Source organism: Pelophylax lessonae (genome assembly GCF_965119305.1).
Source record: "Pelophylax lessonae genome assembly, chromosome: 4".
Taxonomy (NCBI): Eukaryota; Metazoa; Chordata; class Amphibia; order Anura; family Ranidae; genus Pelophylax; species Pelophylax lessonae.
Window position 1 is genome coordinate 318,814,543 of NC_138771.1, and position 24,254 is coordinate 318,838,796.

The following is a 24,254-nucleotide window of genomic DNA, read 5'->3' on the forward strand; positions in this document are numbered from 1 at the left end:
ATTCCTCTCCTACATGTACAAATCATCATGTTTTTTTTTGCTAGAAGATCACTCAGAACCCCCAAGCATATTATATATATATATATATATATATATATATATATATATATATATATATACATACATATATATATATACATATATATACACACACATATATATATATATATATATATATATATAATGTTTGTGGGTTCTGAGTAATTTTCTAGTAAAAAAAATACTGATTTAAAAACAAAATGCGCTAGAAAAAGCCTGGTCTTTAAGTGGTATCAACGTTCTAAGGTGAGTTACAAAATGAAAGGAATGGTTATATTGGTTATCACAGGTTTTGTATACAACCAGAGAAGGCGGGGCCAGTAACCCGGAAGCAGAGTCATGGCAGTGAGCCGCCGTTCGTCGCAGCTTGGTGACGTATGCTGTGCGGCTCGCCATGTCGGCTCAGGCGCTGCAGGAACATTTCCGCGGAAATAGCAAGACCCGAGAATTCCCGGCACACAGCGCCAAGGTGCACTCGGTGGCCTGGAGCTGCGATGGGCGCCGCCTCGCTTCCGGCTCCTTTGACAAGACGGCCAGCGTGTTTGTTCTGGAGAAAGACCGACTGGTGAGAGGGCAGGAACTTGAGCGTACGCTGCACGGTGCCCAGCTGGTATCTCTGTTACCTGTCACGTGATAGGACCTTTCATTGTCAGCCCAGTGTTCAATGTGCTGTGTACCCCCCTCCCCCATCCCATCTACGTGTATCTCTGGGCTCACCTTGTGTCTGATCCTTCTAATTATTTTCATATCAGGGAATGTTTAAAGCTATCATTTGCATAAAAAAGAGTGAATGTGAAAGTGTTGGCCTTATGAGCAAGGTGCGTTTATGGCACTAAGGCTTGTGGTGCATTGACTAGTGCACAAGCCCTTGCAGTGTCTATCCCCAGCCTTTGGTCAGTGCAGACCTTTGTTTAGGATGCATTAACCCCTGAGTGTCACAGTTTTACACCATGCTTGCACAGGATCGTGCTGTGTGTTCCTGTGCGATTCAAACCGCATGCAAAGCGCACTACATTTGTGATCTGCAACGGGTGTCAACGCAAAGTTAAAGCAGAGCTCCACCCAAAAAGGGGAAGCTCTGTTGTCTGCCTCCCCCACACACAAAAGGGGTCATTTTGGGGGTTGTGCTGTCTTGGCATTTCATGGCTTCTGAAACTGTGATAGGTATTGAGGAGTGAAATCAACAATTTATGCCCTTGGAAAGCCTGAAGGCGGTGATTGGTTTTCGGGGTCCTGTACGCGGCTAGACTGACAAAAAGTCTCACACATGGGGTATCCCCATACTCAGGAGAAGCAGCAGAATGTTTTTTGGGGTGTCATTTCACATATACCCATGGCATGTGTGAGCAATATATCATTTACTGACAACTGTGTGAAAAAAATAAAATAAAATAATTTTCCCAAAACTTGTGGCAAAATATAAAATATTCCATGGACTCACCATGCCTCTCAGCAAATAGCTTGGGGTGTCTACTTTCCAAAATGGGGTCATTAGGGGAGGGGGGGGGGTTGTCCTATCTTGACATTTCAGGGCCTCCGAAACCGTGATAGGTAGTGAGAAAGTGCAATGAGCAATTTACGTCCTTTGAAATTCTGAAGGTTGTGATTGGTTTTTGGGGTCCCGAACACAGCTAGGCTCCCAAAAAGTCTCACACTTGCAGTATCCCTGGAGAAGCAGTAGAATGTATTTTGGGGTGTAATTACACATATACCCATGGAATGCGTGAGCAATATATCATTTCAGTGACAACTTTGTGTAAAAAAAGTGTATATATATATATATATATATATATATATATATATATATATATATATAATATAATTTTTTTTTTTTTTTTGTCATTTTTCCAAACACCTGTGACAAAAAAAATGAAATATTCAATGAGCTCAACATGCCTCTCAGAACATTCCTTAGGATGTCTACTTTCCAAAAAGTGGTAGTTTGAGGGGGTTTTGTACTGCCCTGCCATTTTAGCACTTCATGAAATAAGATAGGCAGTCAGAAAGTAAAAGCTGTGTAAATTCCAGTATATACACCATAGTTTGTAGACACTATAACTTTTGTGCAAACCAATAAAAATACGCTTATTGGGATTTTTCTTTTGTCAGACATGTAGCTAAATACATTTTGGCCTAAATATGACAAAAATTGAGTATATTGGATATTTTTTTATAAGAAAAAGATTAGAATGTAATTTTTTTTCTCAATTTTTGTTTGCTCTGTTTTTATTATTATTGCAAAAAATTAAAAGCGCAGAGGTAATCAAATACCACCAAAAGAAAGCTCTATTTGTGGGGAAAAAAAAGGACTTAAATTTCATTTGGGTACAGCATTATTGCATGACCACGCAATTGTCAGTTAAATTCACGCAGTGCCAAATTGAAAAAAGTGGCCTGGTCATTAGGGGGAAAATCTTCCGGTCCAGAAGTGGTAACCAACTCTCCTGGAAGTGCTACTTCTCTTAAGGGCATTTCACCTGTTGGGGGGGGGGGGGGGGCTCCTGTAACTGACTCCTAATGTATTCTTAGTTTCTTTTCCTGCTCAGTTGTCTTGCTACAAGTCACAGCATGGGACACCTGAGAATGTTTAGGAACTTTTACGAACCTGGCCAAGGTGTTCCCCCTAGAGATTCATATTTCCACATTTCTCCTGTCACTGGTTCTATTTGAGTTCCCAAACTGTTCCTATGCCCAGACTGTCCTGTAGAAGTGTCCCCTTTTTCTGCCTTTGATGATCTGGGTAACCAAATCCCTGTTTCCCTTAGTTTTAGGGCATCTATTCTGGATATAGGGGGAGTGCTAAGAGTCCGTGCAGACCTATCTCCTCTTCCTCCTGCTGGTTCTCTCATCGGGCTGGTAACCTCCCCCACTGGTTCGGGTGCAGAGGGTTCTAACCCCTGTCTTAGTGGTCTCTTCTGGGACTGCCTAAGCTGTCTTCTAATATTGGCATAAGGGGAGGCAAGCCATATTGTAATCAAATGTTTTCAGAAATTACATTTCCTTTTCAATCTGCAGAACTGTAATTTTTCTGTAAAATGCAACCTAATATGGCAACCTGGAGTTGTCCTGTACACCCCCCGAAATGTAATTTCCTGCTTGCGTGATTGGCTCACTGTTTTTACCAGAAGTCTACACTAAGATTGGCTATCTATCTGCTGCAACAAAAATCTAATTTTTAGTGCAATACCCCCCATGGGATGCACACATTGCATTTTCTTTGTTAGACTGCAAGTGCATCAGCTAAAAAATAATGAAAAAGCCACTTCTATTTAGATTCACTCTGTACAGAACAAATAGATTTTTCTTCAGAGTAGAAATGATTAGGAATCTGCAACAAAGTTTGTTAAAATCCTTGCAACGTACATAGATCACCCAGAGGGTATTCCTTTTTTCTCAATGAAAGTGGAATTACACTTTGGGGTAATATAAGTGCAAAATTTTCCATGTGGGTAGGTAGCAATTAAAGCTGGGAACTGGCAGAATGCATTATTGTAGGACTGACCTTCATTTTATATTGTAGGTAAAAGAAATTAATTACCGTGGCCATGGAGACAGCGTGGACCAGCTGTGCTGGCACCCCTCAAACCCAGATCTCTTTGTCACTGCTTCAGGCGATAAGACGATCCGCATATGGGATGTTAGATCTGAAAGGTGCGTCACAACTGTTACTACAAAAGGTGAGTATAACCTCAGTACTTTAGTTTGTAGCTGTCTAGGAATTTTGCATTACCAGAGAAAATATTCAAAACATTTAAAAATGAAACACAGCCACGCCTCTATGTCACACCTGCCAAACCTGCTTGTCTGCACGCTTTTCTGCAATATATTAAAGATGTTTTTTTTATTTGAACAGTTGGGAGCAAAGGGCAGACAACAGATGACTCATGGGGTAAAACAATTCATACTGTGTTGTTTGTTGATTGATGCATTTTAGAAAGTTGTTAATGCAGTCCTTGATTTTATTGTGATTTTGATTGATCATATGGTGCTTTGATGGCCTGTGATTGATCAACCAAAGCTGCATTTGTCACAAACATCCTGTGGAAATGTTGTTTTTTTTCCAATTCACTAGCTATGACAAATATGACATTATGGGGTTGATTACTAAAGCTGAAGCGTGCAAGATCTGGTGCAGCTCTGCATATAAACCAGTCAGCTTTCAGGTTTTAATGTCAAAGCATAGGCTATGTTTACACTGATCCGACACGGAAGTCCCACCACTTCTGATCGGACTTTGCCCTGCGACTTCAGGTCTGGTTTCCATGCATGCCACTTCAATGAATGGGATCCGATTTTGATCCAACTTGGAGATGATGATTGAGACTTGTTCTTTGGCCAATCAAAACAATTCCTTTGGCTCTGGTATAGATAAAAACCTCACGCCAAATGTATTAAACCCCCCCCCCCAATCCATACCAGGCCCTTTGGTTCTGACATGGATCTTGAGGGGGAACCCCACGCCAAAATTAAAAAAAAAAAAATTGTGTATGGTCCTCCCTCAAGACCATACCAGAGCGAAGGGTCTGGTATGAATTTGGAGGGTAAACCCCACACAAAAAAAAAACACGCATACCAGACCCTTATCTGAGCATGCAGCCCCAAAGCACCTTGTTCCCATGTTGATGGTGACAATGGCCTCTTTCCCACAACCTTGGCTGTTGGTTGGGGTGGTCTGTGGCTAGGGGACTTATGGGAATCTGGAAGCCCCCTTTAAGAAAGAGGGCCCCTGGATCCCAGCCCCCCTCTCCCAATGTGAATAAATATGGGGTTGATTGTACCCCTACCCATTCACCAACAAAAATAAAACACATGTAGTGTTACAAAAAAGAGATGGTTTTTGACAAGTCCTTTAACCACTTTACCACCGGAGGATTTTGCTGTCTTCCGTCCAGGCCACTTTTTGCGATTCGGCGCTGTGCGACTTCAACTGACAATTGCGCGGTCGTGCGACGCCGTACCCAAACGAAATTTACGTCCTTTTTTTCCCACAAACAGAGCTTTCTTTTGGTGGTATTTGATCACCTGTGCGATTTTTACTTTTTGCGCTATAAACAAAAAAAGAGCGTTTATTTTGAAAAAATAACAATATTTTTAACATTTTTTTTATATGAAATTCCCCCCAAAAAAGATGTAAAAACCAATTTTTTTAAAAAATTTTGGCCAATTTGTTTTATGCTACATATGTTTGGTAAAAAAAAATCGCAATAAGCGTATTTTGATTGGTTTGCGCAAAAGTTATTGCGTTTACTAACAAAGGGAAAGATTTCTGTCATTTTTGGTGTTTTTTTTTTTAACGCGTAATGGCGGCGATCTGCGATTTTTTTTTTTTTTTTTTTTTTTTTTTTTTTTTTTGCGGGACTGCGACATTGCGGCGGACAGATCAGACCCTTGACTGACATTTTTGACACTTTTGGGGGTACCAGTGACATTACTGCAGTAATCAGTGCTATAAATATGCACTGTTACTGTAAAAATGACACTGGCAGGGAAGGGGTTAATTTTATTGGAGAGGGAGGGGTTAATGTATGCCTGGTGCTTACTGACGTGTAGGGGGGGAGGTGACTGTGTGAGTCATGGACAGATCGGATGTCCAGCTATGCTGAACAGTCCGATCTGTCACTCCCTGTCACTATGGAGATCCTCCCGCTGTGTTTACACACAGCGGGCGGATCTCCAGACTCGATCCCGGACGATCGGGTAAGAGCAGCGGCGATCGCCGCTGCTCCTCCCCTGGCCCGACTCCCGCTGTGAATGAAAACAGCGGGAGCGAGCCTCCGGCGGCGCGCAAGCGCCGCCCAGAAGGGGGGAGTGTCCAACGACGTTAATACTACGTCGCTGGACGATAACGAACCACTCTGCCGCAGTAGTATTACTGTGAGCGGTTGTAGAGTGGTTAATTTAATCCATTAAAAATGAATGTTCCCCATCCCCATCGTAGCTCCATCGATCTTCAACCTCAATCACAATGTCTTCCTTCTCCGCTCCATCTTCTGATGTCTCCTTTCTCCCGCGCCCCGCTGAAAAAAAAGAAAAAAACACCCTAAATTGAACAAGCTGAAGTTAGAAGCTGACTGGCTACCATGCACAGCTGCACCAGATTTTGCTCTCTCCAGTTTTAGCAATTAAGGCATTTGAGTAAACTTTCACCTAAAAGTCTCTAACACCTTACAAGTCTTAGGTCACTTCTGAAGTTAACTTACAAATAAAATCTAAAATCACAACTTATGTTCCTTCATAGTAAGGGCTTGAAGATGAGGTACTGAGAGGAAGCTCAAGATGTGTGTTATCAATATGATGTTCATTAGCAGACCAAACTTGAGGAGACTTGCAGGCTCTGAAAAGTTTTGCCAATTTTCTTTTCCTGTGTAGTCATGTGTAGCATTAATCACTACTTTACACCTTTCTCTGCCTGGTAGAAACAAATACTGCATATGTTTTAGTTGTTTACCACTGTTTTACTAGAAATTCCTTTTAAAGCCCCCCAACTCTAGCTTAAATATAGTATTGTAGAGTGGAGAGGGGTTTTGCACTTCTGTATGTATTACCACTCATCTCCTAACAACCTGGATACCAATGGTAGTAAAGAGTCAGTGGAAGTTTCCTTAGCAGGTGCACGTTTGCTTTTATTCTTCGCATAGCAAAAGTTCACTTTCAATTTTGCTCTGGATATTTAAAAAAAATATTTAGCAGAAATCCAAATTTACTGTAAGGGAAAACTAAAGGTTGTCTCTGAAAATGTGTCTACTGCACTACATTAATTCTTGCCTTATTTCTATTTGTATGCTTGCTCATAGGTGAAAACATAAATATCTGCTGGAGCCCAGATGGTCAGACTATTGCAGTAGGCAATAAGGATGATGTAGTCACCTTCATAGATGTGAAAACCTACCGCCCCAAAGCGGAGGAACAATTCAAATTTGAGGTTAATGAAATCTCTTGGAACAATGATAACAATATGTTCTTCCTCACAAATGGGAATGGCTGCATCAACATTCTGAGGTATGTGACCTACCACTGTTTGTACCCTGTTCACATGGTAACTTTCTGAGACTGAACAATGCAGTTTCAACCAGCCTTAGAGAGCAGGGGAAAAATGTGCCTTTTTTATCTAGAGTTCATCCTGGAAAATATCAGTGCACTTCCTAGCGTGTGTGCATATGCACTGTGAGAATTAGGGCACTGCTGTGTCTAACTGCTAGTCTCAGGATTTCTCTTTCGTTCATCAACGGACACAGTGCTCCATAAATCATAACTTGTGTGTTATATTGCCTCTTCCAGGAGTAGCACTAGGCAGAACACAAAACACCTGGCTAACACCCATGGGCAACCCTCAGCTGGTATATAACCCCCCATCTGCTCTAGGTATTCAGTTTTAATCTGTCTAGTCAGGAGTAAGGACCTAGGCTTCCGGCTGGGATCTCTTGTCCTAGCAATTTTCTCCTTCCTTACATACCTTTTTGTTTTTTCTCTCGGGAGATCTACAATCAACTGCCGGGCTAGGCAACAAACTGGATTATCTAGATCCAGTGGTCCCCTCCCCAGCCCAGCCAGCGAGCGTTTTCAGACCGCAGCTACAGGCTAGGTTGGCTGGCTGCGACATACCCTCACAGACAGAGGCTGGCCCGTGAGTTAAACTTCTTGCCTGAGTCACAGTGGTCCCTTGGCCGACAATCTCCCCTACTTCAGTGGTGAGGAGTTCTGTCTGGAGCGTTACCCGCACCGTGGAAGGAAAAGTACAGTCCCCAGTCCCCCCTCTCCCCTTTTGGTAGTTTTCTTTGGTGTGGACACGGGTCCCAGAGCAGAGACCCTGGGGTCTCCCCCACTGTCCCCACTCTAAGGGTCCTGGGATAGTGTGTGTCCCGCCCTGGTAGTCTGGAGGGGTCCCAGTGTAGGAGACCCCTAGGTGCATGCCCTGCTGTTTGCAGTGTGGGTATAGTGCAGGGGGGTCCCACTGCAGAAACTGGTGCAAAGTTCACAGCCGAGCCTCCCCTAAACGTGTGTCCTACATTCATGGGGGGGGGGTCCCCTGCAGAGGGTGCAGGAAAGATCCTGGCAGCATGCTTCAGTTTTTTTAGCTGATGGTGGCCATTTTCCCTTAGTCTGGCTGGTCTCCGGTTGGCGGCCATGTTTGTGCAGCCGGATGATGTCACGAGGCCATTTTCCCTTAGTCTGGGAGATACTGGAGACAACTAAAGCCTTGTGGGGATGCCGAAGCTCCTCCTCTTCCACCTTAGTTTCCTCTTCCTGTGCCTGGGACATATGAACAGGGATAGCTTCCATAATAATGCTGGGTTTGAATTCTCGACGCTCCTCTTGTTGGTAGGGTGAGTCTTTGGGGGGTCCCTGTTATCTTTCACTCTCTGCTGATAGGTACCCTAAACCTTGAGGGGATCCTTTAGTGGTGCCAAAAGATTGTTTTGGTTTTGCATGGTCTTTTCCTTATGGAGCCTTAGGGTCACATCTCCCCCACTGACCCCCCTCATGGAGATGGCAGGTCCCTCCGAACCCCAGCTTCCCATAATTGCACTGACGGCGGTCCTGAAAAACCGCTGGTAGACGCACTTATCGCTGTAGTGCGTGAGACTTTTAAAATGGAGGATGCGGCTGATGTAGCCACGGACAAGGCTATGTTGTTTGGTATGCACAAGTCCCGTTGTAATCCAAAGGTGTTTCCTTATATTTTGCCTTATTTTGACATTTTTTCCTGTAAGGAATGGGAACAACCAAAATTCCCCTTTGTGGTCCCCAAACATTTTGCTGTACCCTTTTGAGAAGTCCCTTTTAAAAACGTGGGCTAGTCTGCCAGTGGTGGACCCTCCTGTTTCCAGGTTGAATAAAGCAACTATGATCCCAGTAGAGGAATCCCTGTCCTTTAAGGACCCGGCTGGCAAGAAAGCAGAGGCTGTGGCATGCAGCATGGTTACTATGGCTGGTTGGGCATTGCGGCCAGTCTTTGTCTCAGGCCCTAATTGAATGGGCCAAGCTTTTGCGCCAGGGCCTGGGGGTTAGTAGGCCCCCGCTGCTTATGTTGATTTAGCCGACCAGTTGGTCCATGGGCTGCAGTTTATTTGTGATGCTGCTTTGGATACAGCTCCTATGCTGTCCATACTTTGTTTCATCTGTGGGGATAAGGCACGTGCTGTGGCTTAAGAATTGGTCCATAGACCAAGCCTCTAAGCAAGCTCTCAATGATCTGCCCTTTTAAGGCGATCGCTTGTTTGGGGCTACCCTGGATGACCTCAGTATCGGGGGGAAGAGTACCTTCCTGCCACAGTCAAGGTAAGGGAAGGTGCCTCGCCGCAGATGGGGGTTGTTCTCCTCAGCCAATAGAAAATTATTTTGTGCTTCTGGGACCGAGAATAAGGGAAGTCAATCTTTTAAATCTTCCCTGGGAGTTTCCAGGCACCCTTGGTCTGGTAAGCTTAGAGCTAGCTTCCCCGGACCAGCAGACAAGACTCCTTCAGCGTGAAGGTCTGCCCTCCCCCATTATTGGGGTGAGAGGACATCTTTGCTGGTTTCCGGCCCATGGACTTCTTTAGTGAGCTTCAAGGAGATCCACAAAATGTTTCTTTTGGGGGTACCTAGAAAGGGGACAAAGCTTGTCCTTTTCAGTCTTTTTAGGTTCTGAGTCCCCTTGTGCGGATTTAATTCCTACAAAGGGTCAGGTGATGTCTGAACTACCTAAGGTCCCCACTATCCCTGTCCAGGGAATTGATTTTCCTAGGTCTGCTTTTTTTTTTTTTTTCTTACCAGGGTGGTCCTTCCTCTGCACAAACCTCAGGGACCACAGGCTGCTGTCACATATAGTTCTCTCTCCCATTTTGCATGCAGGTTCTGAGTCTGTTGGTATCCATCTTCAAGACAGTTCTGCTTGCACAGTCTTACATGCAGCTACTTTTAGCGGGTTCGGCTCCACGGGTCCTCTTACAGACACCGCAGGTGTCCAAGGGCAATGGTAAGGCCAGTATCATCCTCGGCTAAGGCTTCTTCTGTAGTTCCTGCGAGGAATCAAGGGCGAGGATCTTCCAACCATCATGGTGACTGTAAACGTCCCTTTGGGGCTTCCTCTCAGAGTAGACCTGTTGTCCCAAGGGCTGATCTACCATCCTGCTTTACAGTCGCTGGTTTTAATGGCTTAGCTATCGAAAGCCAGGTACTGGGGGATAGCGGTTTGTCTGGATCAATGATCCCTACAATGGTGAAGGCGAGAATATAGTCTTCCAGCAAGATATACCATCTTACTTGGAAAGTATACATTTCTTGGTGTGAGTCGATTGGCGCTCATCCTCGATCCTTTTCTGTTGCTTGGATCTTAACCTTTCTTCAACAGGGCGTTGATTAGAAGTTGGCTTGAGTATCCTCAAGGGCCAGGTGTCTGCCCTGGCAGTCTTCTTTCAGCGACCCCTAGCTACCCACTCTTTAGTTTGTACCTTCATTCAGGGGGTTTGACATGTAGCTCCACTTGTACAGTCTCTTTTGCTGCCTTGGGGTTTAAATTTTGTACTTTCGGTTCTCCAGAAACCTCCATTTGAGAATATTCAGGAGATTCCCTTGCCTATGTGATCTCCTAAGGTGACATTTATGGTGGCTATTACCTCCGCCCACAGGGTATTGGAATTGGCGGCATTAACCTGTGCAGTCCCTATTTAATGGTCCATAGGGATAAAGTGGTTCTTCGTCCCTGTCCATCATTCCTGCCCAAAGTTGTCTCTGACTTCCATTTGAATGAGGACCATTGTGTTACCTTCCTTGTGTCCCAAGCCGGCTCATCCCAAGGAATTCGCTTTGCATACCTTGGATGTGGTTCGTGCAATACGGGGGTATCTGGCAACTACTGAGTCTTTTTGGAGGTCAGACTTGCTTTTTGTGGTTACGGATGGACCAAGAAAAGTGCTGACTGCTTCTTCGGCTACCATCTCCAGATGGATCAGACAGGCGGTGACCTTTATTTTTCAGACGGGGCTCCTTGTGACCTGGGTAAGGCTCCTGTGTCCTGGTTAAAGGGCTCTTATGTTTAGCGTTGGGTTATTTTTCCCCCTCCTCTAATTTTTCTTTTTGGCACTGCTTTTGGACGTCCCACTAGTTATGATTTATGTAGCGCTGTGTCCGTCAATCAACGAAAGAGAAAATGGGATTTTTGTACTTACCGTAAAATCGATTTCATCTACGGACACAGCACCCTCTATGGAGTTCTGATACTTCTAATACTGCTTGCTACTAAACTTATTACCTAGAGCAGAGGGGGTGGGGGATGTATATCAAGCTGAGGATGGCTCATGGGCGTAGTCAGGAGTTTTTTGTTCTGCCTAGTCCTAATCCTGGAAGAGGCAATATAACTCACTAGTTATGTTTTATGGAGCGCTGTGTCCGTCGATGAACTCAGAAAAATAGATTTTACGATAAGTACAAAAATCCCAATTTTTTCTTTTTTTTTTTAAAGTGTTTTTGCTATATATGTGCAATAAAGTCGATCTTTTATAATGTAATGACCTACAAGCATTGAGGTAATTTAAAGCCGGTTCTATGATCGGTCTGGTTTTGAGTCCAAAACTAGTTTTCTTTTTCGCTATTTCATGGAATATTGGCTGGGGACTCCAAAACCTGGACTTGCTGGACCATGGGACTGGTGAGTGTGTGTTTATTGAAAGTCAGCAGGTACACCTTTTGTAGCTGCTTACTTTTAATAAACACCAAAATGGGTGGAACTCCGCTTTAAGAGATCTAGAGGGAATTTTTGTGCGGTTTTAGTCTCAGGATATATGGAGTGAGATTTAGTGTAGTCACTACTGTGCTGCTCAATGTTCTCATTGCTGGAGGCTCTGACAAAAGCCCTGCCACTACCTAGATGGCCGCATCCACAGAGCGACAAAACAAGGGGTGGTAAATGCAGAAAAGATCAGCTTCAGGGAGACCACATGCAATTAATATGTGTACCCACATCCTCATGATGCAGACAATTCTTTTCCAAATCCACAGAATTAGGTGAATTGTTTTTCCGGGGTACTCTATAGGCACAATCAGGGCTGTGGAGTCCGAGTCGAGGAGTCGGAGGAAATTTTGGGTACCTGGAGTCGGCAAACAATGCACCGACTCAGACTCCTACTAAATTTAGATTGGAATTTTAAAAAAAAAGCAAGTTTAAATGTCCCAATTCACAAAAAGTTATTAATGACTTAGTATAAGGAAACTTATAATTGAGGAGGCCAAATGTAAAAGAAGAACTACAGTAAGTTCTGAAAGGATGTTTTGTCGTCCTTAAAATGGATGCATGCACACGTCACAGAGTCAATTATTTTGCTATTAATGTTAGATTTGTGGATGAAAATAACAAAACAATAACATGGATCCTCGGATTAAAGGGCACTCAGGCACATCACACCAGTGATTACCTTCAGAAGTTAGTGGAGGGAGTTCTAGAAGATTTTGAAATTACAAAGGAACAGATTTTATGTGTTGTGACAGATGACGCTTCTAACATGTTGAGCACAATTGAGAAGATGAATGCAGATGAAGAAGGTAACAAACAGATATTAGAGTTAGTGGAAGACAGCTCTGCAAGTATTGGAGAAAGTTTAGAAACTGAAGAGAATGCGGACATTTTTTTTAGACAACTTTGTTGAAGAAGCATTGAAGCTTGCTACTATTCATCATATGTGATGCGCTGTTCATACACTGCAACTTGCCATAATAGATGGATTAAAAGATCGCCATGCAGCTATACTAATTGGCAAATTACGGTAAGTAACTGTTGCAGCCAGGGCCCCGAAAACAGATGCAATTTTGAAGACGTGCAGGAAAAGGACCCATTTTGGGTCAAACAACTCTCTGGGGAAGCACTTATTTAATGGTGAAGCGTTTGCTTGAACTTAAAGACTTCGTAGAAGAAATGGACAATGAAAATCTTGCATTAACTGAAAGCCAGTGGACCCAAACAAAAGAGCTGGAGAACCTTCTTTCTCACCCCTTCACTGTCACCAAGAGGTTGCAATGTGACGATCTAACCCCGGGCAAATTCCTCTTGGAATGGAAGAGCCTGTTATATCGCCTGAACAAAAATGGAGGGTTAATAGCTGAGGGCATTGCATCTTCAATGATGAAGAGTCTTTTGCTGGAAAATGAAATCTTGTTAGCGGCTATTTGTTGACCCAATGAGCCGACTTTTGTTGAACAGTGAACAGACTGCTACTGAGGAAAAGGCCCTCTATGATGTAGCAGTTCGCATGAAGGGATTACGACCTGAAATACCTCCACAGGATGAAGTTCTTTTAAGCAATAGTGGTAACTCGGGATCATCTTCAAACGAAGAATTAGACTTTGATTCCTTCTTAGACAAAATGGAAGTTGCTAAAGGAAAGCGACGTTGCATAAGCGTTACAGAACCAGTAAATGTCCAAATAAAAAAAATTCCAACAGGAGTTTTATAAAGCACTAAAAGAAGTTGAAAAGTATGATCGCTCATCAAAACTTACTGTTGAAGAAGCCATCCTTGTTTATCCAGAGATCGTTAATGATGTGGCCATAATAGTTACTACAATGCCACCCACCCAAGTCGGTGTCGAAAGATTAAGATAGAGGAGTCGGGCAGTCGGAAGTACAAAAAACTGAGGAGTCGGAGTTGGAACATTTATCTACCGACTCCACAGCCCTGGGCACAATTACCATTTCTAAGTTTTCCCTATAAGCCCAGGTTCACACTGCTGTGACTTGTTATGCGACTTTGTCACATGACAAGTCACGCCCCATTAAAGGCAATAGAACCGTTGTAATCAATGCGACTTAAGCTGGATACACACCATACAACTTTTGTTGTTTGATTTCCTTTAGATTTAACTTCAACTACATAGTGCAAGGGGCCTGCCTGATTGCATACAAATTGAAAGTGTTTAGGTTTGACCTCATATTATATGGTTTTGGTAAATCTAAAGGAAAAAATAGAAAGAAAATTGTATAGTGTGTATCCAGCTTTAGAAAAGGGTTCCTTCTCTACTTTGGGACAACTTCAACATAGCTTGCATTGACTTCTGTTAAAGAAGTCGTATGCAAGCTGTGATGAAGTCACGCAGGGATGTCAGTTTCAAAGTCGCACTAGTGTGAACCGGCACTATTACAGCAAATCTTCATTTTTGAGTTCAGTTCCACTTCCACAGGGGTGTATGTAGTATGTTAGTATTTCTTTTTCTTTTTGTTTCATTGTAATTTACAAAGTAGTGATCTGTCTTCACTTTGATATGGTAATATCTACTTTTTTATTTTTATTTGTAGCTATCCAGAGTTGAAGCCAATTCAGTCAATCAATGCACACCCATCCAATTGCATCTGCATAAAGTTTGATCCTACGGGGAAATACTTTGCAACAGGCAGTGCCGATGCCCTGGTCAGTTTATGGGATATAGAAGAGCTGGTGTGTGTACGCTGCTTTTCACGGTATGACTCTGAGCTCTGACAGCACCGTTACCAATAAACAGTCACTCTCATGTTCAGATACTGAGAATATTTAAAGAATAAGTTACCCTTTGGGAACCTGTTACATATTCCACCCATTTTAAGGGTGGAAAATGTGACATGTTCCCTATGGCAGCAGTACAGGTAGAAGTTTCTAATGCTAGCTGTCACTTTTTAAAATCCGCCCACACGGCCGTGTCATTCATTCACACAGGTCTGTGTGTAAATGAACTACAAGCCCCAGCATCCTTTGCAGCTGTCCGCTGGCAGTTCTCATTGAACTACCACGGCGCAGTGGTATTGATTTGTTCCTGTCTGCACGGGTTGTACGGGTATACAGATATACCGACAGGTCTGCAGGAGACCTACGTGGCACTAGTGATCATCTGATCTCTGGTGCAATGCTTTTTATGCTTCAGAAGAAAAAAATAATAAATGCACATTTTCCTACCTTCAAAAAAATGATCATTTATTTTTTTCTAAAATGTGAACTTCTCTTTAAACTTTTGAAGCCTAAAGAATGTATTCTCAATTTCTTTGCTATAACGCATGTTATTTCACATAATGATATTTAGATCTCATTACTAAAAACACAATTTGCTGCTTATATTAATTTAGCTATACTTGTTAGAAATCTTTAGTATTTCTAAATGAAACTTTTTTTTTTTAATTAAATAAAAAAAAAAAAAAAGTTGTTATACTTACCTGCTCTTTGTAATGGTATTGCACAAAGCAGTCATTTACCTCCTCTTTTGGATTCCCCTGCTGGTGCTTTCTGCTCCTCCTTTCCCCTGAGTGCCCCCTCAGCAAGCAGTTTCCATAGACACAAACAGCGTGGCTTGGCCATGCCCTCTGCTCCCTCCTCCTCACAGGATTTGACTGACTATAGCTCCCACTGCTCTCGGAGTCTCATGTGAGACTAGGAAGAGGAAGCAGTGGTGCTGCAGGCGAGACAGCAGTGGATTTATGCAGGGAATGTATTAAGGTAAAAAACAATTCGCTTTAGAACCACTTTATGTACTAAAGCACAGACGTAGAAGTCGTATGCAATTCTGACTTCAGTCTTTATTTGCATGTTTTATTCCTGTTCTAGTTTAAAAAAATATAGAAGCCATGCAACTTGGATATATAAAAGGTGGCTAGCGGGGGCAGCGCCTGAATAGTTTTTCCTCAAGCAGTAAGATGGCAGCTAAAAGTAAAGCTGCATGTACCATAAGTTAGGACCATACCTGCATGCCACTTTAATAAGCCCCTACAGCACAAAAATAATTTGCAGGGTAAGAGATGTTTGTGCACGTGCCCCAACCCACTACGCTGTTCTCATTGTATAAATTAATTTTCAAAAAAGCCTAAGTGCTGTCATCAGGGGTAGGCTTAACCGAAGTGTGTGCAAATACCAATACCAACTTTCAGAAAGTGATTGCTTTGTCTATTATTTGGTTGATTCACTGACCTGTAACTGCAAAATTCTTGTTATATAAAATTACATTTGGGTTTTTCTCATGGAATTGTGCCACATGTTAACTGTCGTTCCCTTGTTTATAGTTTGGATTGGCCTGTGAGAACGCTTAGTTTCAGCTATGATGGAAAAATGTTGGCGTCTGCTTCTGAGGACCATTTCATTGACATCGCCCACGTTGAAACAGGTATTGTAAAAAAATGTATATGTGTATGTATGTATGTATGTGTGTGTGTATATAAATTTATAAAAGTATTCCCAGCGCTTCACTTTTTCTACATTTTGTTATTTAATAGTCCTTTTCCAAAATGGATTAAATTCTTTATTTTCCTCACAATTCTACAAACAATACTCCATATTGACAGTGTAAAAGAATTTTGTTTGAAATCTTTGCAAGTGTATTAAACAAAAAAAAAAAAAAAAAAAACGAAAAAATCACATGTACATAAGTATTCACAGCCTTTTGCCATGACACGTAAAATTGAGCTCTGGCGCATCCTATTTCCACTGATCATCCTTGAGATGTTTCTACAACTTGATTGGAGTTCATCTGTGATAAATTCAGTTGATTAGACTGATTTGTAAAGGCACACACCTGTCTATATAAGGTCCCACAGTTAGCAGAGCACAAACCAAGCCATGAAGTCAAAGGAATTGTCTGTAGACCTCAAAAACAGGAATGTATCGAGGCACAGATCTGGGAAAGGGTACTGAAAAATATATGCAGCATTGAAGGTCCCAATGAGCACAGTGGCCTCCATCATCTGTAAATGGAAGAAGTTTGGTACCACCAGGACTCTTGGGAGCGTGCTGTCTGGCCAAATCGAGCGATCGGGGAGAAGGGCCTTAGTCAGGGAGGTGACCAAGAACCCGATGGTCACTGACAGAGCTCCAGCGTTTCTCTGTGGAGAGAGAAGAACCCTTTAGAAGAACAACTATCTCTGCAGCACTCCACTAATCAGGCCTGTATGGTAGAGTGCCCACTTTTCAGTAAAAGGCACATGGCAGCCCGCCTGGAGTTTGCCAAAAGGCACCTGAAGGACTCTGACCATAAGAAACAAAATTCTCTGGTCTGATGAAGCAAAGATTGAACTCTTTGGCCTAAATGGCAAGTGTCATGTCTGGAAGAAACCAGGCACCGCTCATCTGGCCAATGCTATCCCTACAGTGAAGCAAGGTGGTGGTAGCATCATGCTTTTGGGATGTTTTTTAGTGGTAGGAACTGGGAGCCTAGTCAGGATCAAGGGAAAGATGAATGCAGCAATGTACAGACTGAGACATCCTTGATGAAAACCTGTTCCAGAGCGCTCTGGACCTCAGACTTGGGCGAAGGTTCAAAGTCTAACAGGACAATGACCCTAAGAACATAGCCAAAATAACAAAGGGACTGGTTACGGGACAACTCTGTGAATGTCCTTGAGTGGCCCAGACTTGAACCCAATTAAACATCTCTGAGAGATCTGAAAATGGCTGTGCACCGATGCTCCCCATCCAACCTGATGGAGCTTGAGAGGTCCTGCAAAGAAGAATGGGAGAAACTGCCCAAAAATAGGTGTGCCAAGCTTGTAGCATCATACTCAAAAAGACTTGAGGCTATAATTTGTTGCCAAAGGTGCTTTAACAAAGTATTGAGCAAGGGCTGAGAGTACTTTATGTACATGGGATTTTTTTTGTTTTTTATTTTTAATAAACTTGGAAAGATTTCAAACAAACTTCTTTCACATTGTCATTATGGGGTATTGTTTGTAGAATTTTAAGGAAAATAATGAATCAATTTTGGAATAAGGCTGTAACCTAACATAATGTGGAAAAAGTGAAGTGCTGTGAATACTTTCCAGATGCACTGTATATGACTTATAAAACACTATCGATACATGAATTCAAGTTCTGCTCAAACATAGTCCTTATCAACCTTTAGGTTTATATAAATGAAGACAACAAGGTGCCTCAGCCCAAAGATTGCAATCTCTGCGAATACCTGCGAGATCAGGTGCTAGGCTTCAATTTTTAAAGGCTCTATCCTAAATTAAATCAGGCCCCAATGAACTGAATCTTTGACATACAGGCACTAGGAATGATTTTTTTGGGCTGCCTACTGTCCTCTTATCCCTTGCTTGTGGCCTTGCATTATCTTATTTACATTACATAAAGGTCTAGGTCTAGACCAGGGGTCTTCCAACTGTGGCCCTCCGGTTATTCAGGAACTACAATTCCCATCATGCCTTGTCATGTCTGTGAATGTCAGAGTTTCTTTACAATGCCTCATGGGGTGTGTAGTTCCCCAACAGCTGGAGGGCCGTAGTTTGAGGATCCCTGGTCTAGACTATTTATCAGTGCAACAATACAATACTATACTTTTTGTATAATATTGTAATTAACATGAACCTCTCAGGTTTTTAAAAGGGTGTCTACGCAAACCAAGCTACTGATTTGTGGTGTTCCTTAAATCATTGTTTATGCACCCAGAAAGCCTTTGATCCCGAATGCTGTATACGCCACCGCATGCCAATACCTCATTGACCTGTTATTGAACATTGGACTGTTGAAAAAGTAAGGGGCCTTGTGGTTGAGTGGACTAGTGTCCTGTGTACAGTGTGTTTGAAGATCCATTGACTCTCCCGAAGCAGAAAAGTTGATTTTATGACACTTGCAAGGTTTTACTGATAGTTTAGACACTTTTTAAAGCATGACAAGTTCATTGTATTTGATTTCAAAATGTGTCAGAGACACAATACTGGTTACAAAATATTTAAATAAGAAAAGGGAAATGATTAGAACCCCTGTCATGTTTTTAATTGCGGTCTGTGCCCCAACTGAGAAGTTTCACCCCTCTTGCCTGATGTCCATGGTCACAAAGAGAACAGAACAGATAAGGGGAAATCTTCCAATGGGGACAACTAAGATGGGATTTCTCTCACTTTGTAGAGGTTTCCTTTCATTTCTGTTGTGTCTGGGGCAGAAAGGGAGATGAAAACTCACCAAATAAAAATACAGGTTTTAACCCTTTCCTACCTCATCCAGATCCTAAACAAAATGTAATGTTTTGGCTATACATGAACTTATTCCTTTTCCCTAAGTTTTTGCTTAAGTTATTGTTACTTAACCACTTAAGGACCAGAGAATTTGGCTGCTCAATGACCAGGCCCTATTTTGCGATTCGGCACTGCGTTACTTTAACGAACAATTTTGCGGTCGTGCGACGATGTACCTAAACGAAATTGATGTCATTTTTTTCCCATACATATAGCTTTCTTTTGGTGGTATTTGATCACCTGTGCGATTTTTTATTTTTTTTTTTATTTTTTGCACTATAAACAAAAAAAAGAGCAACAATTTTGAAAAAATTACAATATTTTTCACATTGTTTTATATGAAATTCTCAAAAAAAATGTAAAAATCAAAATTTTTTAACATTTTAGGCCAATTTGTTTTCTGCTACATATTTTTGGTAAAAAAATGGCAATAAGCGTATTTTGATTGGTTTGCGCAAAAGTTTACGAACTACGGGAAAGATTTATGTCTTGTCAGTGGGTTAAATGTATCCCTAGGGGCGTGATTCTAACTGTCAGGGGGCGTGGCTTGTGAAGTAATCACACAGACATGCGATCCTATATAGCAGGGTCACATAGCCTTTGTGATCACTTCACGGAGAATGACAGACGGCTGTATTTACATCAGCCGTCTGTCTTTCTCTCTCAGCTGCGGGAGATCACGAGTGGCCATCAGTGCCGCCGGTCACAAGCACTGGCTCCCCAGCTGACGAGCGGGGGTGGGAGCGCTCGCCCCCTAGAGTCTCCTGAGCGAGCGATGTAACCTAACGTCGCTTTGCCCAGGAGCGGCTGCCTGCCGCAGTAAAACTGCGGTGGGCGGTCGTTATGTGGTTAAAGTGGTTGTAAACCCTCATATATACTCACTGGCCTCTGGTTATACACAGAGATTAAACCAATCCTCCTATATTATAAGTTGTACCTGTATCCCCTTTATCAAAGTGCAGAATTTACACAGGATCTCTCAGCTCTGAAAAGAAGGGAGCAGAGAGCTGAAGTTTCATCAGTGAGGAGAGCTCTGATAGCTGATTAGAGGGAAGGGACACATCCCCTTCACACAGTACACAATATCAGAGCTGAGGCTATAAATCAGCTGGAGCTCCCTCACCTGTCACCATTTTTCTCTTGGTGTCAGGAAAATTCATCAAAAGTGATTCAGGTTTATAGCAGAACTACAAAACAGTGGACAGAAATTACACTTAATGCTCTGGGTAGAGACAAATACACACTAGAGCGATATGCTTTGTTCATATTTCATGTCTGAGGTTTACAACCACTTTAACAGTCATGATATATTTTTAAATACAGCTATTTAATTATACTGAAATGTGTCTGCTTAATAAGCTTCAATTCACAGTGGGAGTGCGTGTTCTGTAAAAATAAGGATAAGGAAAAGAGAGGTACGTTTGTAATCTATTCCGAGGAGAGTAGTCTTCAGTGTGATGGCAGACACTGTCCCTTTGCACATTCAATGCAAAATGACAGTGTCGGCAGATAGCCCAACCCCTAAGTAAAAGCCAACGCCGAAGTTTAGATAGGTTGGCATACTGCAGTGGGGAGACAATGAGATATCCTGGTTGTAGAAGTTTAAAATAATTTGGGGTGTACTATCTGCAAACACTGTCGCTTTTCTGTTGTTGGGCAAAATTATCCCTTTCAGTAGCATTCCAAAGAGCACGTGGGAGGGCAGGCTCTAGCTGAGTTTGTAGAACTTGAATCTCCTGAAGACTGTCAAATTTGGTGTAGTGTGACAAGGGTAGTATTTAAACATTTTGTTGGAAGTTTCCCTTTAGTATGCATAAGAAAGAGGCAGAGCTTTTTTTTTTTTTTTTAAGAATTATGTATTTATATCTGTTATTTTTTTGGACATGTTTGCAGGTGAAAAGTTATGTGAAGTTCAGTGTGAATCTCCCACTTTCACAGTGGCCTGGCACCCTAAGCGATATCTTCTGGCCTTTGCTTGTGATGACAAGGATGGCAAGTATGACAGTAGCCGTGAAGCTGGCACTGTGAAGTTGTTTGGTCTTCCTAATGACTCTTGAGAATCAGTAATATCCACCTGCTAAAGGAAAGAAAAAAGCTGTGCATGACATTGGACACCAGTTGGATGGATAGCACCACCTACAGACTGACATGGCTGAATAAATACCCAGACTGTGTTTGAAAAGTACCCTTTCCTTTTAACAAAGTGACTCTGGACTTTTTGTAACAATGATTAAGTGAAAAAACTTTTTTTGTATGGAAATATTTTAGTATTTTATATTAAACTGCTTGTGTTTAATTTATTTTAGATCATTCTTTGCTCTAAAAAGAGAAATGAAAATGTGCTGACATTGCAATATCAATTAGTGAGTTTAATTTGTTGCCACATTTTACTTTACATCGTGTATATAAAACCTACAGCATGAAACAAGTGATTGAGCCCCTCACCAAATTTTTTTTTTTTTTTTTTATAATTTAATATCCTATATTAACTTTTAAAGGCCGGTTCACACCATGCACATACATGAATCACACAGGAACTATGCACATGCAGTTCCATGCGGTACAATATCAGCCCTTTCAGTGGGCTAAAATTGTACCAGGTGGGCTACCAGAGGGGTTAAGTGGTGCACTGCTCGCGCCTGCAGGGACCGTCCTTACTTAACATGTGCGGCCGCTCGGCGGACATTTTCCCGTAGACCGGCGGTGGCCTGGGCTACTGCGCATGTGCGGCGGCCATTTTCTCGTAGCCTCATTGTGTAATAGGCCTCTGGTGGCAGCACTGACAGTCCTTACTCAGATTGGCGCCTCTTCTCCTCGCTCCTTGTGCTGCGGTGACGCGGGTGGTGGTGAGTCCTAGGGCGGTATCTCCCTACCTGGTCGGACTGTTTTCAGTGTTCTGGGACCTGTAGTGCCACAGATATCAGCGTTGCTGTTTTTTTTTTTTTTTTTTATTTACAGCTCTGTTGAAACTTTTACTGTAATCCCATTGCGGCACCAGGGTATAATGGAGCGGGCCGAACATGTCTCACCACCAGACCCACTCTGAGGGGGGATCCTTGGGTCCCACTCTGCTATGGCGGCCTTGACGGCGGTCCTACAATCTTTAGTGTCAAAAGTGGACATGGTTTTATAAGAGACCTGCCAAAAAGCGCCCGCTATCCTTTCCTGTTTCATCTGCCTCCTCAGAATCTGAGGCTGATATGGCCGCCGCGGACGTAAGTCGCCCCATGGGGTCCGCGTCCATGCATTTCGAGTGCTATGACAATGAGGATGATTCCTCTTCCTCCACCTCGGCGCAGGAAAAAGCGCTGGTAGAGGCACTGATTTTGTCATTGTGGGAAACATTAAAATGGAGGACGTTGAGGATGCTGCGTCAGCCAAGCCAGGGCAGTTTGGTACTCGCCAGTGTTAATTTCGTCGACTAAAACCGAACTAAAACGTTTTCGTCGACTAACACAATTCAGATGACTAAAATACGACTAAAACTAAAATGGCATTTTAGTCTTAAGACTAAAATACGACTAAAACTAAAATGGCATTTTAGTCAAAAGACTATAACTAAAACTAAATCGAAATTTGCTGCCAAAAATTAACACTGGTGCATGCTCAAAGCATAAATAATATATTAGATTTTTCACTCCAGGACCAGCAGTAGTATATAATGATTTTGGAAATTGTAGAGAAATGCTTAAATAATGCATTACAAATTACAATTGAACTACACCCATTTGATTATAGATGACTAAAATGAGTTTTAGTCGACTAAAATGTAGGGCGTTTTAGTCGACTAAAATATACTGGAGTTTTAGTCGACTAAATACGACTAAAACTAAAACACTTGCAGAAGACTAAAATAGGACTAAAACTAAAATGCCATTTTAGTCCTAAGACTAAGACTAAAACTAAATTGAAATTTGCTGCCAAAATTAACACTGGTACTCGCAGGCCATCTAGAGTGACTAAAGTGTTTAGTTTCCCTGCCTATTTCGACGAGATTGTCGCTAGTCAGTAGGGTTCCCCGAGATGCATGGCCGGGATATATAAGCGTTTGGCTAGGAGATATCCCTTTGAAGATTCCCTGGTAAGGCAACTGACTGTACCACTGGTGGTGGACTCCCAGGTTTCTAGATTGGATAAAGCCACATTACTGCCTGTGGAGGACACTTAGTCCTTTAAGGACCCTGCAGATAGGAAGGCTGAAGCATTGGTGTGCAATCTTTTTACTGTGGTCGCCTCCATTCTGAGACCGGTGTTTGCCATTACCTTGGTCTCCCAGACCTTGACGGAGTGGGCAAAGCTGTTACACCAAGATTTGAAGGAGGGTCAGCACCCTCAGGAAATGGCGGAGCAAATAATTTAGGGATTGCAATATATTTGCAATGCCTCCTTGGATGCAGCCCCGTTAGCCTGCAGGGCATCGGTGATGGCGGTGAATTTTCGCCGCATGATCTGGTTGAAATGCTGGTCTGCGGACCAGGCTTCCAAAAAGGTTCTGAAGGATCTTCCCTTTGTGGGTGACCGTCTGTTTGGAGCCTCCAAAGGAGGAGATCATTAGGGGCCTCACGGGAGGCAAGAGTACATGATCTGGTCTTTTCGGCTCACAAGCGGCCCTTTCATCCCACGGGGGTCGCAGGACAAAGGGTCCAAACCCTCATGACCTTTCTCGGGGGGGGTTCCAAGAGACCCTGGGGTAGTAATTCCAAGGCGGGTCCCTCCGGTCTCACAGGGAAGCCCTCTGCCACCTGAACGGACGCCCTCACCCGTTCTAGGGGTGGGGGGACATCTTAGTTTCTTTCCGGATCCATGGATCTTGTTCATCCAAGACAAATGGGTTCTCGAGTTGATTCGGTCTGGTTACAAAATCGAGTTTCGGTCCTTGCCCCTGCCAAGGTTCTTCCCCCCCCCCCCCCCCCCAGGGCCTTTTCGAAGTGGTTCAGGACTTAACACAAAGGGTAATAGTCCCTGTTCTGGAGTCAGAATGCTTTCAGGGGTTTTATTTCAACCTCTTTACGGTTCCCAGGAAGGAAGGGAAGGTTCGTCCTAACCTGCATCTCAAGGCCCTGAACCGTTTTGTGCTGGTTCAAAAATTATTTCGTAGCTTCTCTCCATCAGGGGGACTTTCTAGCCTCCATCCATATCAAGGACGCTTACTTTCATATTCAGATCTATGTTCAGATAACATTTTCTCCGGTGTTCAGATAGCATTTCCCCTCATGCTCGCTGCTCTAAAAAATGGTACCAGGATGATTCCTCTAGCTGCAGGCATCACCCCGGTACAGCCA

At 42.8% G+C, this 24,254-nt stretch overlaps 1 protein-coding gene across 1 annotated transcript; it reads left to right on the plus strand.

Annotated features, from left to right (window-relative positions):
• The first annotated feature begins 388 nt into the window (after nt 1–388).
• THOC3 (THO complex subunit 3) lies at nt 389–21,260 on the plus strand. The gene is made up of 6 exons (XM_082254612.1): nt 389–604; nt 3,560–3,716; nt 6,834–7,038; nt 14,302–14,463; nt 16,027–16,127; nt 20,866–21,260. The coding sequence occupies exons 1-6, from the start codon at nt 434–436 to the stop codon at nt 21,027–21,029; spliced, it is 960 nt and encodes a 319-aa protein (XP_082110738.1). The 5' UTR covers nt 389–433; the 3' UTR covers nt 21,030–21,260.
• Nucleotides 21,261–24,254: the final 2,994 nt, after the last annotated feature.